The sequence below is a fragment of the Scyliorhinus torazame genome, chromosome 4 (assembly GCF_047496885.1).
Source record: "Scyliorhinus torazame isolate Kashiwa2021f chromosome 4, sScyTor2.1, whole genome shotgun sequence".
In the NCBI taxonomy this organism is placed as follows: domain Eukaryota; kingdom Metazoa; phylum Chordata; class Chondrichthyes; order Carcharhiniformes; family Scyliorhinidae; genus Scyliorhinus; species Scyliorhinus torazame.
In genome coordinates, this window is record NC_092710.1 from 209,718,997 (window position 1) to 209,735,838 (window position 16,842).

At 48.9% G+C, this 16,842-nt stretch overlaps 1 protein-coding gene across 6 annotated transcripts in view; it reads right to left on the bottom strand.

Annotated features, from left to right (window-relative positions):
• Positions 1-16,842, bottom strand: part of lama2 (laminin, alpha 2) — a 747,099-nt gene that overhangs the window by 422,003 nt on the left and 308,254 nt on the right. For all 6 annotated transcript variants that reach the window (XM_072499223.1, XM_072499224.1, XM_072499222.1 and 3 more), the window contains exons 8-10: positions 10,584-10,762; positions 1,126-1,225; positions 872-1,032 (exon numbers count right to left, since the gene is read on the bottom strand). In XM_072499223.1, coding sequence (XP_072355324.1) covers positions 872-1,032; positions 1,126-1,225; positions 10,584-10,762 — 440 coding nt within the window. The remainder of the gene's footprint in view (positions 1-871; positions 1,033-1,125; positions 1,226-10,583; positions 10,763-16,842) is intronic.

Below are 16,842 nucleotides of genomic sequence, written 5' to 3' on the forward strand. Positions count from 1 at the left end.
AAGTCGTCCGCGTAGAGGGAAAACCTATGCTCCACCCCTCCTCTCACTATCCCCCGCCAGATGTTCGATGACCTAAGCACCATTGCCAAGGGCTCTATGGCCAGGGCAAACAGTAGTGGGGAGAGTGGGCACCCCTGTCTCGTCCCCCTACACAAACTAAAATATTCTAACCAGACCCGGTTGGTCCATACATTCGCCACGGTGCCTGATATAACAGCCGGACCCAGTCAACGATTCCTGCCTGAACTCAAACCTTCCCAGGACATCCCACAGGTACTTCCACTCTACCCGATCAAAGGCCTTTTCTGCATTCATGGCTACCACCACCTCAACCTCGCGCCCCTCCGCTAGCATCATTATCACATTTAATAGCTGTCTAATGTTGGACATCAGGTGACGCCTCTTCACAAACCCCATTTGGTCGTCCCCTATCACCTCCGGGACACAATCCTCTATGCGCGTGGCCAAGATCTTTGCCAACAATTTCGCATCCACATTTAAAAGAGAGATCGGCCTACACGATCCACAGTTCTCTGGATCCTTATCCCGCTTCAGAATAAGGGAAATCGATGCTTGCGATAATGTTGGGGGGAGCACTCCTCGCTCCTTGGACTGATTAAAAGCCTTTACCAGGAGCGGCCCAGCGACCCGGAAAACGATTTATTCCTATTATGAACATTTTATGAACATTCAACTCTTAATGATATGGTGCATAGTACATACTTTTCTCATGTTCAACTGAAGAGAAATAAAAACACATTTTGATACAGTAAACATTGTAAATAAATTTATGGTTTACCCCAATTAATCTATAATTCTATGGAATACCCATTAAAGCAGTAATTTTAGTTATGGATAAACAGGATGCTACCTTGCAAGTGCATGGTCCAATGCACGGATCAACATTCAAGCTGCCGTCAATTCTACAATTACATGGAATGCAATTAGGATAGCCAGTGAAACCAAATGCACATCTGTCACATTTATCTCCACCATAACCAGTCTTGCAGTAGCAGGACCCAGGAAGCAGACCTAGAATGATAATGAGAACTTGCTGTATTAAAATCCAAGCACTTCACAGTGTTGCTGAACAGAAATATGATATATGTTTCATAAGGACATTACCTCCTTTAATGTGTTTGATATCCTTAATACATTTTTTATGCAGGGACCCAATTAGATTGCACAAGCAAGGTATACATGGATTTGGTTCATAAGGGGAAGCCTGGAAAAAAAGTGAAAGAAAACGTTTCACAAAAAAATGAAGTCTTTATTTTTTCCATACTATTATGCAATATGATTTGTATGATTTGTACTTGTATTACAGCGCCAATCTCGACTGTTCTAGCACCCAAATCGCTGAAAGAAAAGGTTTTGGAGGAAGTTTTATTTACTTGCAATTGGTGAGAGTTGGCAGCTGCCACATTTCATATTTGATCCTCTTGGCTACAATGGAATCTGGAAACCTGGCACCTTCTCAGTAAATTTGTACTGTTATTCAGGCAGGCAGGTGACAGGAAATCGGGGGCACCTGTTCCATCATATCGTCTCTGGCATTTATGCCACACTGTATTCTCCTGTCATTTTCAGAGGTTGAGAGAAGCACCAATCTTTTTATTTTTCAATAATTGGATGTGGGCATCACTGGCAAGACCAGCATTTAAGGACCATCCATAACAGGTCCAAAGACATGCAGGTTAGGTGGATTGGCCATGATAAATTGCCCTTCGTGTCCAAAGGGGTTCGATGGGGTTGCTGGGTTACGGGTATGGGGTGGTGTTGTGGGCTTAAATGGGGTGGTCTTTCCAAGGACGGGTGCAGACTCGATGGGCCGAATGGCCTCCTTCTGCACTGTAAATTCAATGTCTATGTTAAGTGAGTGCTTTGCTGGGCTATTTCAACGGCCAGCTAACAGTCAGCCACATTGTTGTGGGTCTCAAGACATAGTCCTAAATCTGCTTCCCTAAAGGATATCAAAGAACAAAGAACAAAGAACAAAGAAATGTACAGCACAGGAACAGGCCCTTCGGCCCTCCAAGCCCGTGCCGACCATACTGCCCGACTAAACTACAATCTTCTACACTTCCTGGGTCCGTATCCTTCTATTCCCATCCTATTCATATATTTGTCAAGATGCCCCTTAAATGTCCCTATCGTCCCTGCCTCCACTACCTCCTCCGGTAGTGAGTTCCAGGCACCCACTACCCTCTGCGTAAAAAACTTGCCTCGTACATCTACTCTAAACTTTGCCCCTCTCACCTTAAACCTATGCCCCCTAGTAATTGACCCCTCTACCCTGGGGAAAAGCCTCTGACTATCCACTCTGTCTATGCCCCTCATAATTTTGTATACCTCTATCAGGTCGCCCCTCAACCTCCTTCGTTCCAGTGAGAACAAACCGAGTTTATTCAATCGCTCCTCATAGCTTATGCCCTCCATACCAGGCAACATTCTGGTAAATCTCTTCTGCACCCTCTCTAAAGCCTCCACATCCTTCTGGTAGTGTGGCGACCAGAATTGAACACTATACTCCAAGTGTGGCCTAACTAAGGTTCTATACAGCTGCAACATGACTTGCCAATTCTTATACTCAATGCCCCGGCCAATGAAGGCAAGCATGCCGTATGCCTTCTTGACTACCTTCTCCACCTGTGTAGCCCCTTTCAGTGATCTGTGGACCTGTACTCCTAGATCTCTTTGACTTTCAATACTCTTGAGGGTTCTACCATTCACTGTATATTCCCTACATGCATTAGCCCTTCCAAAATGCATTACCTCACATTTGTCCAGGTTAAACTCCATCTGCCATCTCTCCGCCCAAGTCTCCAGACAATCTAAATCCTGCTGTATCCTCAGACAGTCCTCATCGCTATCCGCAATTCCACCAACCTTTGTGTCGTCTGCAAACTTACTAATCAGACCAGTTACATTTTCCTCCAAATCATTTATATATACTACAAAGAGCAAAGGTCCCAGCACTGATCCCTGTGGAACACCACTGGTCACAGCCCTCCAATTAGAAAAGCATCCCTCCATTGCTACCCTCTGCCTTCTATGGCCTAGCCAGTTCTGTATCCACCTTGCCAGTTCACCCCTGATCCCGTGTGACTTCACCTTTTGTACTAGTCTACCATGAGGGACCTTGTCAAAGGCCTTACTGAAGTCCATATAGACAACATCTACTGCCCTACCTGCATCAATCATCTTAGTGACCTCCTCGAAAAACTCTATCAAGTTAGTGAGACACGACCTCCCCTTCACAAAACCGTGCTGCCTCTCACTAATACGTCCATTTGCTTCCAAATGGGAGTAGATCCTGTCTCGAAGAATTCTCTCCAGTAATTTCCCTACCACTGAAGTAAGGCTCACCGGCCTGTAGTTCCCGGGATTATCCCTGCCACCCTTCTTAAACAGAGGAACAACATTGGCTATTCTCCAGTCCTCCGGGACATCCCCTGAAGACAGCGAGGATCCAAAGATTTCTGTCAAGGCCTCAGCAATTTCCTCTCCAGCCTCCTTCAGTATTCTGGGGTAGATCCCATCCGGCCCTGGGGACTTATCTACCTTAATATTTTTTAAGACACCCAACACCTCGTCTTTTTGGATCACAATGTGACCCAGGCTATCTACACCCCCTTCTCCAGACTCAACATCTACCAATTCCTTCTCTTTGGTGAATACTGATGCAAAGTATTCATTTAGTACCTCGACCATTTCCTCTGGCTCCACACATAGATTCCCTTGCCTATCCTTCAGTGGGCCAACCCTTTCCCTGGCTACCCTCTTGCTTTTTATGTAAGTGTAAAAAGCCTTGGGATTTTCCTTAACCCTATTTGCCAATGACTTTTCATGACCCCTTCTAGCCCTCCTGACTCCTTGCTTAAGTTCCTTCCTACTTTCCTTATATGCCACACAGGCTTCGTCTGTTCCCAGCCTTTTAGCCCTGACAAATGCCTCCTTTTTCTTTTTGACGAGGCCTACAATATCACTCGTCATCCAAGGTTCCCGAAAATTGCCGTATTTATCTTTCTTCCTCACAGGAACATGCCTGTCCTGTATTCCTTTCAACTGACACTTGAAAGCCTCCCACATGTCAGATGTTGATTTGCCCTCAAACATCCGCCCCCAATCTATGTTCTTCAGTTCCCGCCTAATATTGTTATAATTAGCCTTCCCCCAATTTAGCACATTTATCCTCGGACCACTCTTATCCTTGTCCACCAGTACTTTAAAACTTACTGAATTGTGGTCACTGTTACCGAAATGCTCCCCTACTGAAACATCTACCACCTGGCCGGGCTCATTCCCCAATACCAGGTCCAGTACCGCCCCTTCCCTAGTTGGACTGTTTACATATTGTTTTAAGAAGCCCTCCTGGATGCTCCTTACAAACTCCGCCCCGTCTAAGCCCCTGGCACTAAGTGAGTCCCAGTCAATATTGGGGAAGTTGAAGTCTCCCATCACCACAACCCTGTTGTTTTTACTCTTTTCCAAAATCTGTCTACCTATCTGCTCCTCTATCTCCCGCTGGCTGTTGGGAGGCCTGTAGTATACCCCCAACATTGTGACTGCACCCTTCTTATTCCTGATCTCTACCCATATAGCCTCACTGCCCTCTGAGGTGTCCTCTCGCTGTATAGCTGTGATACTCTCCTGAACAAGTAGCGCAACTCCGCCTCCCCTTTTACATCCCCCTCTATCCCGCCTGAAACATCTAAATCCTGGAACGTTTAGCTGCCAATCCTGCCCTTCCCTCAACCAGGTCTCTGTAATGGCAACAACATCATAGTTCCAAGTAGTAATCCAAGCTCTAAGTTCATCTGCCTTACCCGTAATGCTCCTTGCATTAAAACATATGCACTTCAGGCCACCAGACCCGCTGTGTTCAGCAACTTCTCCCCGTCTGCGCTGCCTCAGAGCCACACTGTCCCTATTCCCTAGTTCTCCCTCAATGCTCTCACCTTCTGACCTATTGCTCCCGTGCCCACCCCCCTGCCATACTAGTTTAAACCCTCCCGTGTGACACTAGCAAACCTCGCGGCCAGGATATTTATGCCTCTCCGGTTTAGATGCAACCCGTCCATCTTATACAGGTCACACCTGCCCCGGAAGAGCTCCCAGTGGTCCAGATAACAGAAACCCTCCCTCCTACACCAGCTGTTTAGCCACGTGTTTGTCTGCTCTATCTTCCTATTTCTAGCCTCACTGGCACGTGGCACAGGGAGTAATCCCGAGATTACAACCCTCGAGGTCCTGTCTTTTAACTTTCTGCCTAGCTCCCTGAACTCCTGCTGCAGGACCTCATGCCCCTTCCTGCCTATGTCGTTAGTACCAATATGTACAATGACCTCTGCCTGTTTGCCCTCCCCCTTCAGGATTCCCTCTACCCGTTCGGAGACATCCTGGACCCTGGCACCAGGGAGGCAACATACCATCCTGGAGTCTCTTTCACGTCCACAGAAGCGCCTATCTGTGCCCCTGACTATAGAGTCCCCTATAACTATTACTCTTCTGCGCTTTGACCCTCCCTTCTGAACATCAGAGCCAGCCGTGGTGCCACTGCTCTGGCTGCTGCTGTTTTCCCCTGATAGGCTATCCCCCCCGACAGTATCCAAAGGGGTATATCTGTTCGAGAGGGGGACAACCACAGGGGATTCCTGCACTGACTGCCTGCCCTTTCTGGTGGTCACCCATTTCTCTGCCTGCACCTTGGGTGTGACCACACTTACATAACTGCGATCTATGACGCTTTCCGCCACCTGCATGCTCCTAAGTGCATCCAATTGCTGCTCCAACCGAACCATGCGGTCTGTGAGGAGCTGCAGTTGGGTGCACTTTCTGCAGATGAAGCCATCCGGGACGCTGGAAGCCTCCCGGACCTGCCACATCTCACAGTCAGAGCACAGCACCCCTCTAACTGACATTGCGTCAATTAATTAAAATTAAAATTTGTCTTTTTTTTTTTTTAAATACTTTTTTTAAATTTCAAAGTTACTGTCAACTATCTGTTTCCTAGCACTAGATTTCTAATAGAAATGCGATAGCTAACTATAATATTCTCCGATCTCTGGCTTAGATATCCTCTAAATTATAATTAAGTTATTATGTTTAATTAGTTCCCAAATACTCAAAAAAATTTAGGTTAGAATCCCAACCAGCCACTCAGGTCACAGCTTTTCTGTGATGTCACTTCAGTTTCCCCCCGACACACCCCGATATCAGTGAACTAGGTGGATCTTTAATATCAATTTGATATTTTTGTCACCATCATTACAGATTGTTAGCGTTTTATTCCTGGTTTATTTAATTAATCGAATTAAAATGCACGGTGGGATAGTCCAGGTCTCTGTTGGAGGTAGTATATCGGCATGGATAGAGAATTGACTAAAGGGCAGGTAACAGCAAGTGGGGAATAAGGGGTTCTTTTTCAGGTTGGTGACCTGGCGGAATGATAGCATAGTGGTTAGCACAGTTGCTTCACAGCTCCAGAGTCCCAGGTTCGATTCCCGGTTTGGGTCACTGTCTGTGTGGAGTCTGCACGTTCTCCCCGTGTCTGTGTGGGTTTCCTCCCGGTGCTCCGGTTTCCTCCCACAGTCCAAAGATGTTCAGGTTAGGTTGATTGGCCATTCTAAATTGCCCTTAGTGTCCAAAATAGGTTAGGTGGGGTTACTGGGTTACGGGTATAAAGGGGGATAGGGTGGAGTTGTGGGGCTTTAGTAGGGTGCTCTTTCCAAGGCTGGTACAGACTTGATGGGCTGAATGGCCTCCTTCTGCACTGTAAATTCTATGATTCTATGTATCAGTGGGGTTCCAGAGGGATCAATGCTGGGACCACAACTGTTTACAATATATATTAATGACTTGGAGGAAGTATGTACTGTAGCCAAATTTACAGACAACACAAAAATAGATGGAAAAGCAAGTTGCGAGAAGGATGCAAACAGTTTGTAAAGAGCAATTGATAGGTTAAGTACATGAGCAATATGTTGGCAAATGGATTATAATGTGAGTTGTTCATTTTGGAAGGGAGAACAATTGAGCATAGTATTATTTAAATGGAGAACAACTGCAGAAAGCTGCAACATAAAGGGACTTGGGGTACTTGTGCATAAAACACAGAAAACTAGCACACAATTGCAGCAGGTAATTAGGAAGGCTAATGGAATGCTGGCCCTTATTTCAGGAGGTTTCAGGACTCTTATGACAAGAGTCTGGAATTCTTGCTGTAACTGCACACGGTACTGGTGACACCACATCTGGAGTACTGTGAGCAGTTTTTGTCCCCTTATTTAAGGAAATATATTATTTCATTGGAGGCGATTCAGAAAATATAGAATATAGAACATACAGTGCAGGAGGAGGCCATTCGGCTTCCGCCCTATCCCCATAACCCAATAACTCATCCTAACCTTTTTGGACACTAAGGGCAAATTATCATGGCCAATCCACCTAACCTGCACGTCTTTGGACTGTGGGAGGAAACTGGAGCACCTGGAGGAAACCCATGCAGACACAAGGGGTGGGATTCTCCGACACCCCGCCGGGTCGGAGAATCCCCGGGGTCGGCGTGAATCCCGCCCCGCTGCTCCGATGCCGGCTGCCGTATTCGCCGGCGCCGGTTTTCGGGCGGGGGGGGTTTAACGCCACGCCGGTCAGGGGCCGTTGGCAGCGGCCCCCCTCGGCAATTCTCTGGGCCCCGATGGGCTGAGCGGCCATCGGTTTCTGGCCAGTCCCGCTGCCGTGAATTGGACATGGTCCCACACGGTGGGATCTGGCTGGTAGGCTGGCTGGTGCGGTCCTCAAGGGGGTCCGGCCCTGGGGGGGCCCCCACAGTGGCCTGGCCCGCGATCAGGGCCCACCGATTTGCAGGCTGGCCAGTGCCAAGGGGATACTCCTTCCTTCTGCACCGGCCCCTGTAGGGCTTCACCATGGACGGTGCGACGATGACTCCTCCCTGCACATGCGCTACAGTACGCCGGCTAGTCTGCGCATGCACGGAACCACGCCAGCGGTTCTGCATATGCGTTAACTCGCGCCGGCCCTTTGGCGCCTGCTGGCGCGGCGCCAACTCCTCCGCCACCGGCCTAGCCCCTGGAAGTGCAGAGGATTCCGCAATTTCCAGTCGGCCCGACGCCGGAGTGGTTTGTGTCGTTCTTTACGTCAGCGTTGGGCCATCGCGGGGATTCGGGAGAATCCCGCCCAGAGAGAACGTGCAGACTCTGCACAGACAGTGACCCAAGCTGGGAATCGAACCTGGGACCCTGGTGCTGTGGAGCCACAGTGCTCGCCACTTGTGCTAACGTGCTGCAGGTTCACTGAGATGATTCCGGGTATGGAGGGATTATTTTATGAGCTAAGGTTAAACAGATTGAGACTCTACTTTAGAAGAATGAGAGGTAATGCCATTGAAACACAAGATTCTTAAGGGGCTTGACAGAGTAACTGTTGAGAGGATGTTACCCCTCATAGGGGAGTTTCGGACCAGAGGGCATAGTCTCAATTCTGGGTGCATTCCCCTGTCATTGGTAAAACCTGTGCAAGCTTATCCAACCCATGCTTTAACACATACAGGTTCAGATCCAAACAGAAATCTAAGCCAGGTGACAGGAATTGAAACCACAGCTGGATAGCCAGCAAGAAGCCCACATCACCTCTTTGGGGATGGTCCATTCACATTCAGTGCCAGTCAGGCAGTTCAGTTGACTTTCCCGGGACCATTACTCCAACAACACAAGCCACCTCTCGAGGGCTGCTGGCCAATCAGAAGCCAGCATTTTCACAATGCTATCAGCAATACTAGAAGAGCGGTGGTAACTGCCAGAAATGCAGCCACCAGAGATCCAGGATCAGCGAGGGACCCAGTGCATAGGTGAGTAATGGCAGAATTGGGATCATGGGGAGGTGTTTTTAGTTGCTGGCTGGGGAGGACCGGGGGGGTCGGAAGGAAGGGCGCGGTGGGGGGGGTTACCTCTCAGTGATACTCCTACCCTTCCGGATGCCGGACCCCTTGTTCATACACTGAGTGTACACTGACAATGAAGGACCCCCAAAGCCCCCACCCCAGGAAGCTGAAAGCAACAATGACAAGGTTTGCTCTGAGGATTAGCAGACTGATGGTTGAATACCAGGGGCGAAATTCTCCCCCAACGGCGCGATGTCCGCCGACTGGCGCCAAACACGGCGCCAATCAGACGGGCATCGCGCCGGTCCAAAGGTGCGGGATGCTCCGCATCTTTGGCGGCCTAGCCCCAACATTGAGGGGCTAGGCCGACGCCGGAGGGATTTCCGCCCCGCCAGCTGGCGGAAACGGCGTTTGTTGCCCCGCCAGCTGGCGCGGAAATGCGGCGCATGCGCGGGAGCGTCAGCGGCCGCTGAAAGTTTCCCGCGCATGCGCAGTGGGGAGAGTCTCTTCCGCCTCCACCATGGTGGAGGCCGTGGCGGAGGCGGAAGGGAAAGAGTGCCCCCACGGCACAGGCCCGCTCGCGGATCGGTGGGCCCCGATCGCGGGCCAGGTCACCGTGGGGGCACCCCCTGGGGTCAGATCGCCCCCCCCCCAGGGCCCCGGAGCCCGCCCACGCCGCCTGGTCCCGCCGGTAAATACCAGGTTTGATTTACGCCGGCGGGACAGGCAATTTCTGGGCGGGACTTCGGCCCATCCGGGCCGGAGAATTGAACGGGGGGTCCCGCCAACCGGCGCGGCCCGATTCCCGCCCCCGCCCAATCTCCTACCGGAGACTTCGGCGGGGGCGGGATTCACGGAAGCCAAGGGCCATTCTCCGACCCGGCGGGGGGTCGGAGAATGACGCCCCAGGTGTGACATAATGAGGCTCTTAAGTGGGCATTGATTTCCTGTTTAAGTGACGCTATTAGTTTATGGATGGGAAAGTTCTCCATGAGCATTCCTGCTCTAAGCTTAATTGAGGCAGAGGCACTCAGGCCCGACCCAGCACCCTCCCACCTGATTAAATACTCCCCACTTTCAAACTCCCTTCGGTGTAGGGCATTAAATTCCAACCCCAACTACATCTAACTAGCATCTGGTGAAAGGGATGGATGACTAGGAAGAAATGAGGAATGGAGTTTTACTTAAATGAGTAAAGTTTGCATAGCTTCAGATTGGTGTCCATTGATTTCAAAACACAAAATATTGTGAGTTGTGTGCCCATACTTTCTTGACATGCACTGGATGTGACAAGTCTATTGAGCCACTTATATGAGTTCTTATGTGTTACCTCTAATTTAAAACACAGAAAAGTTAACATAAATGAAGTTTTTAACCCAATCCCATGTTTATGTTGAGAATATGAAACAAACGAAACAAAAGCTTGAACGACCGGAAAAACCCACCTAATAAATGTTGATGTTCATATCTACATCTATTTATATAAATGGAAGATTATGACAAATGGATAACCACTTTTGTTAGTTTGCACATTAGTTTTGCGTCTATTTGTAGGTGGGGCACCTATGAAAGTGTTGCTGTGGAAAATTGTTTTAAATGCACCTTAAACATTATCTTTGTAGGAATTGTCAGATTTGAGCGGAAACAAACAAACGGGAAAAAAAAATCTTTGTTACTGTACCCATTCCGGTCTGAAGTATTCATCAATGCAGGTTTCACAATTTATCCCAGTTGTATTGTTAGCACAGCCAATACATACACCACCACCAATGTACTCTCCTTGTATATTTAAACTCTGGCTCCTGTTTGCTACATTCTGATCATAGTAGCAATCTCTAGCTTGTCCATGGCAATTGCATTCTGAAATTATAAACGTTGCTTTGGTAAGACAAAATAATGTCACAAAATTATGGAATTTTTGTACGATATTTTCCCTTGGATCATTAATTCCTTTTAAAAAGCACTTCTCACACTCACAGCAGAAAGACTGTCTATTTTCACAATTTGGCTAGTTGTGCTATTGGTCCAGTCACTAGGATGTGCAGAATAGTGGCATCAGTTTTGGGTGTTCCTTCCCAGTCCACCTTGAGAAAAATGACGGCAGCTGGCGACAGTGCACCCACCAGAGATCCAGGAACATTGTGGGCTCACAAATCAAAGGTAAGTGAAGAGCAGATGGTGATCACAGGATGGGAGTCGTGGGAGAAGAATTGCAGGGGTTTCAGAGGCAAGGGCAGAGGGTGGCTTTCGGCTGCCAACCCATGCTCAATGTCAGATCCGTCGATCGGTCACAGGCAGGATTTCCTGGGTAGCCTTCCACGGGCACAAGAAAACCGTGCTGCCTCCATTTGATTCATTAATTGTTAAGTAGCTCAGAGAAAGTTAATGTCTATTGGCTTATTAATTGACCTCCTGCTGCTGTTTCTCTGGTGTTTCTCTGGTTGAGTAGCCAGATCAGTAGCCAGCGGCGTCCCTCAGGGATCAGTGTTGGGCCCACAACTGTTCACAATTTACATAGATGATTTGGAGTTGGGGACCGAGGGTAATGTGTCCAGGTTTGCAGACAACACTAAGATAAGTGGTAAAGCAAAAAGTGCAGAGGATACTGGAAGTCTGCAGAGGGATTTGGATAGGCTAAGTGAATGGGCTAGGATCTGGCAGATGGAATACAATGTTGACAAATGTGAGGTTATCCATTTTGGTAGGAATAACAGCAAAAGGGATTATTATTTAAATGATAAAATATTAAAACATGCTGCTGTGCAGAGAGACCTGGGTGTGCTAGTGCATGAATCGCAAAAAGTTGGTTTACAGGTGCAACAGGTGATTAAGAAGGCAAATGGAATTTTGTCCTTCATTGCTAGAGGGATGGAGTTTAAGACTAGGGAGGTTATGCTGCAATTGTATAAGGTGTTAGTGAGGCCACACCTGGAGTATTGTGTTCAGTTTTGGTCTCCTTACTTGAGAAAGGACGTACTGGCACTGGAGGGTGTGCAGAGGAGATTCACTAGGTTAATCCCAGAGCTGAAGGGGTTGCATTATGAGGAGAGGTTGAGTAGACTGGGACTGTACTCGTTGGAATTTAGAAGGATGAGGGGGGATCTTATAGAAACATATAAAATTATGAAGGGAATAGATGGGATAGATGCGGGCAGGTTGTTTCCACTGGCGGGTGAAAGCAGAACTAGGGGGCATAGCCTCAAAATAAGGGGAAGTAGATTTAGGACTGAGTTTAGGAGAAACCTCTTCACCCAAAGGGTTGTGAATCTATGGAATTCCTTGCCCAGTGAAGCAGTAGAGGCTCCTTCATTAAATGTTTTTAAGATAGATAGATATTTTTTGAAGAATAAAGGGATTAAGGGTTATGGTGTTCGGGCCGGAAAGTGGAGCTGAGTCCACAAAAGATCAGCCATGATCTCATTGAATGGTGCAGCAGGCTTGAGGGGCCAGATGGCCTACTCCTGCTCCTAGTTCTTATGCTGATGGCCGGGTTTCCTGTGTCAGCCCTTTCCGCCCTCCATCCTTTTTTTCTTTTCTTTTTTTTAATAAATCTTTTTTGGCATTTCCCATATTTATAAGCAGTTGTATATACACACATCACATTTTTCTCGCCGGCGCTAATTTCCTTTATTATACAGAGAGGTTTAGTTTGTCCTTCGTTTAACTGACCCTATGTGCATTTTGTTGCCCTCTGGATCGGTCTATGGTTCTTCCCCCTTCCCCGTTGCTCCTCTCCCCCCCCCCCCCAGGCTTCGGCTGTGCTTTTCGTTTATTTTCCGGACAGAATGGAGAGAAAATAAATAAATAAACAAGGGGGGAGTAGCCCCCCCCCTCCTCATCTCTCGTGGCTTCCCCACCTTCCTTCTGCCCCCCTCCCCCCTCGTTGCTGGCCTCAAACAGGTTTTGGAACAGCCCGACAAACTGCCCCCAAGTATCCAGGAAGCCTTCCTCTGACCCTCGGGTGACGTACTTAATCTTCTCCAGGTGGAGAAATTCCGAGAGGTCAGCGAGCCAGTCTGCAGCTGTGGGTGGTGCTGCTGATCGCCAGCCGAGCAGGATTCTCCGGCGTGCAATTAGGGAAGCGAAAGCGAGAGCGATGGCCCCCTTCTCCATGTATAACTCTGGCTGCTCCGATACCCCAAAGATTGCCACGATTGGGCATGCATTCACCCTCACGCCCACAATCCTAGACATTGCCTCGGAGAAGGCTGTCCAGAACCCAACAAGCTTGGGACAAGCCCAAAACATGTGGGTGTGGTTGGCCGGGCCCCTCTGGCACCGCTCACATTTGTCCTTCACCTCCGGGAAGAACCTGCTCATTCGGGTTCTGGTCAGGTGCTCTCGGTGCACCACTTTGAGCTGCATTAGGCTTAGCCTTGCGCAGGAGGAGGTGGAGCTATCCCTGCTCACTGCTTCGCTCCAGAGTCCCCAAACTACCTCTGTCCCCAGTTCGTCCTCCCATTTAGGTCTGGTCTCGTCCAGTGGAGTCCGGGCTCTGTCCAGTAGCTGTCCGTATATTTTCCCACATAGCTCCTCCTTCTCGTTGCTTGTGCCTATCAGGTCCTCTAGTAGTATGGTTTCTGGGATCCCGGGGTACCCTACCGTCTCTTTGCGGAGGAAGTATTTTATTTGGAGGTGTCTCATTTCCTGTCCTTTTGCTAGCCTCCACTTCCTCGTCAGTTCGTCCAGTGTCGCCAGTCTGTGCCCTACGTAGAAGTCCCCGACCGTCAATGAGCCCCCGTCCTGCCTCCATCTTTTGAAGGTGGTGTCCAGCATGGCTGGGGGGGAATCTGTGATTGCCGCATATGGGAGCCATAGGGGACATTTTGGCTATCCCGAAGTGTTGTCTCAACTGGGTCCATGCTCTCAGCGTGGCCGCTACCACTGGGCTCGTTGTGTATCTGGTTGAGGAGGATGGGAGTGTTGCTGTGGCCAGGGCCCGGAGGGTCATTCCTTTACAGGATGCCTCCTCCATTTGTACCCAATCTGTGTCGGGTTCTTGTACCCATCACCTCACTCTTTCTGTCATTGCTGCCCAGTGGTAGTATTGTAGATTTAGTAAGGCCAAACTCCCTTTGATTTTCCTTCTTTGCAGTGTCTGTTTGGGAATTGTCAGGTTCTTACCCCCCCCACACACAAACGCCATGATTAGACTGTCTATGTTTTGGAAAAAGGCCTTGGGGATGAAGATCGGAATGGATCGAAACAGGAGAGGAAGCTTGGCAGTACGTTCATCTTGATCGTCTGCACTCCCCCCGCCAGGGAGAGTGGGAATGAGCCCCACCTTTGAAGGTCTCTTCTTACTTCCTCCACCAGGCTGGTCAGGTTCCACTTGTGGATATGTGTCCAGTCTCTGGCTATCTGGATCCCCAGGTAGTGGAATCTGTTCTGCGCTGTTTTGAACGGGAGCCACTCCAGCTCTGTCCCTCCCCTCTTTGGGTTCACTGGGAATGCCTCGCTTTTGCCCAGGTTAAGTTTGTAGCCCGAGAAGGTTCCAAACTCTTTCAGTATTTGTAGTATTGCCTTCAGTTCCTCCTGTGGCTTTGAGACATAGAGGAGCAGGTCATCTACATAGAGTGAGACTCTGTGCTCTCTGTCTCCTCTCCGGATTCCCTTCCAGCTTTTCGCGTCCCGCAGGGCTATCGCCAGGGGTTCGATCGCTAGCGCGAACAAGAGTGGGGATAGGGGGCAGCCCTGTCTTGTTCCTCTTTGCAGCTGGAAGTATTTAGAGCTGGTGGTGTTAGTTTGGACACTCGCTTTGGGAGTGTTGTACAGGAGCCTCACCCAGGCGGTGAACCCCGCTCCTAGTCCAAACCGTTCCAGTATTTCGAGGAGGTATTTCCATTCGACTCTGTCGAAGGCCTTTTCTGCGTCCAGGGAGATGATCACCTCTGGTGTTCTCTCCCTGGAGGGGGTCATTATTACGTTCAGCAGCCGCCTGATGTTCGCTGTGAGCTGCCTACCCTTGACAAAGCCGGTTTGGTCCTCTGCGACCACCTCTGGTACACAGCCCTCCAGCCTTTTGGCCAGGACCTTTGCGAGTATTTTTGCATCCACGTTCAGCAGTGAAATGGGTCTGTATGATCCGCATTCCGTCAGGTCTTTATCGTTTTTGGGTATCAGTAAAATTGTGGCCTGCACTAGTGTTGGGGCAGGGTGCCCCTTGCCAGTGAGTCCGCGAATATGTCCCTAAAGTGTGGGGCAGGACTGGTGCGAATCTTTTGTAGAAGTCTGCCGGGATCCCGTTGGGTCCCGGTGCCTTCCCTGCCTGCATGGAGCTGATGCTCTCCAAGATTTCTCCCAGGTCTGTTGGTGCTTCCAGTTCCCCCCCCCGTCTGTCTTCCCCCACAACTGGTAGTTCCAGTCTGTCTAGGAATTGTTTCATCCCCGCGGCCCCATTGGGGGGCCCGGATGCGTAGTCCCCAGTAGAAGGTCTCAAATGCCCGATTGACCTCCTTTGGCTCTGTTACCAGTCTGCCTCTACTATCCTTTACCTGCGCTATTTCCCTCGTGTCTGCCTGCTTTCTCAGCTGGTGAGCCAATAGGCGGCCAGCCTTGTCTCCGTGTTCGTAGAAGGTCCCCCGTGTCTGGTGGAGTTGGTACACTGCTTTCCTCGTGGATATCAGGTTAAAGTCCATTTGCAGCTTTTTTCTCTCCGCCAGCAGCCCTACAGTCGGGGCCTCGGAGTATTTTCTGTCGACTTCCAGGATGGACTCCACCAGTTGATGCCTGGCCACCCTCTCTTCCCTATCTCTGCTTGCCTTGTAGGCTATGATCTCTCCTCTAACCACGGCCTTCAGTGCCTCCCAGAACGTGGAGGGTGAGACCTTCCCGTTTTGGTTGTGCCCTCCATCTTAATTGGGAGAGGTTTTGCTGTTGCAGAGAGAGCAATGAAGGGCCTCTCCCACAATTAAAAGGGCCTGGCCACCATATTTCCCACTACGACAGGCTGAATTAAATGCAGTTACTGAAAGAAAAGACCTTTTGAGCCATCTTAATTCATCCATCTGGGGAAACTTAAAAGCCAAAATATGATATGTTTCTGAACTGGGGCGTCATTCTCCGCCGGCGGGTGTCTCCGTTTTGCCGGCGCCCGGGGGTTTCCCGACGGCGTGGGGCTGCCCCACAATGGGAAACCCCATTGACCGGCCGGTGTTACGGAGACTCCCGCCGGCGGGTCAGGGCAGAAATGTGGCGGGGCGGATAGGAGAATGTCGCCCATGATTCTTGAATTTTCACTCCTCCACTCAATCTAGAATTCCATTCCATGTTTTCATCACCCGTTATATAGAAAAAAAGTTCCCGATAGCAGCTGTAATCTTGTCTTTGATGCGTTTGAGACCATCTCCCTTTAACCCTACCCTCAAAATTTAATTTATAGTCGTATTCTGGATTTACAGTTTACATTACTTAACTATTTTTAATCTATTTCTGAAAGATCACTTCTGAATTCTCCCCTTTCTAGGCCTAAGTGCTCACCTTAAATCAGCCTCACGGTTTCTCCCTGCGCTGCCCCCTGTATTTGGATGTCTCTTTTCGGGATCAAGGCTGATCTGTCCCTTAACTGCATCTACCTGCCTTGGATCCATTCAGAACCTTATTTTGGATATTATTTGTGGGGAAAAGAAAATTTTCACAGCATTTTAAATGATTAATTTATCTTTTCTTTAGAATTCTTACTTATTACATTCTCCTGAGTGATCACTTGTGATTGATTACTTTCATAAATCCTTAGTAATTTCTCAATAGTGATTTTGTACTTGCTTTCCTTATTTTTGATTCAAGCCAGCCCTACCTTTTTCATTCTATTTGCTGATTCTTACTTTTGAGTGAATCAATACAATGCGGAAAATATTGAAGCATAAAGTGTAATAGCAAAGTGTGACAGGAAGATAATGATGGTAGGTAATTAATGCAAGTAACAGAAAATAAGCGCAAAA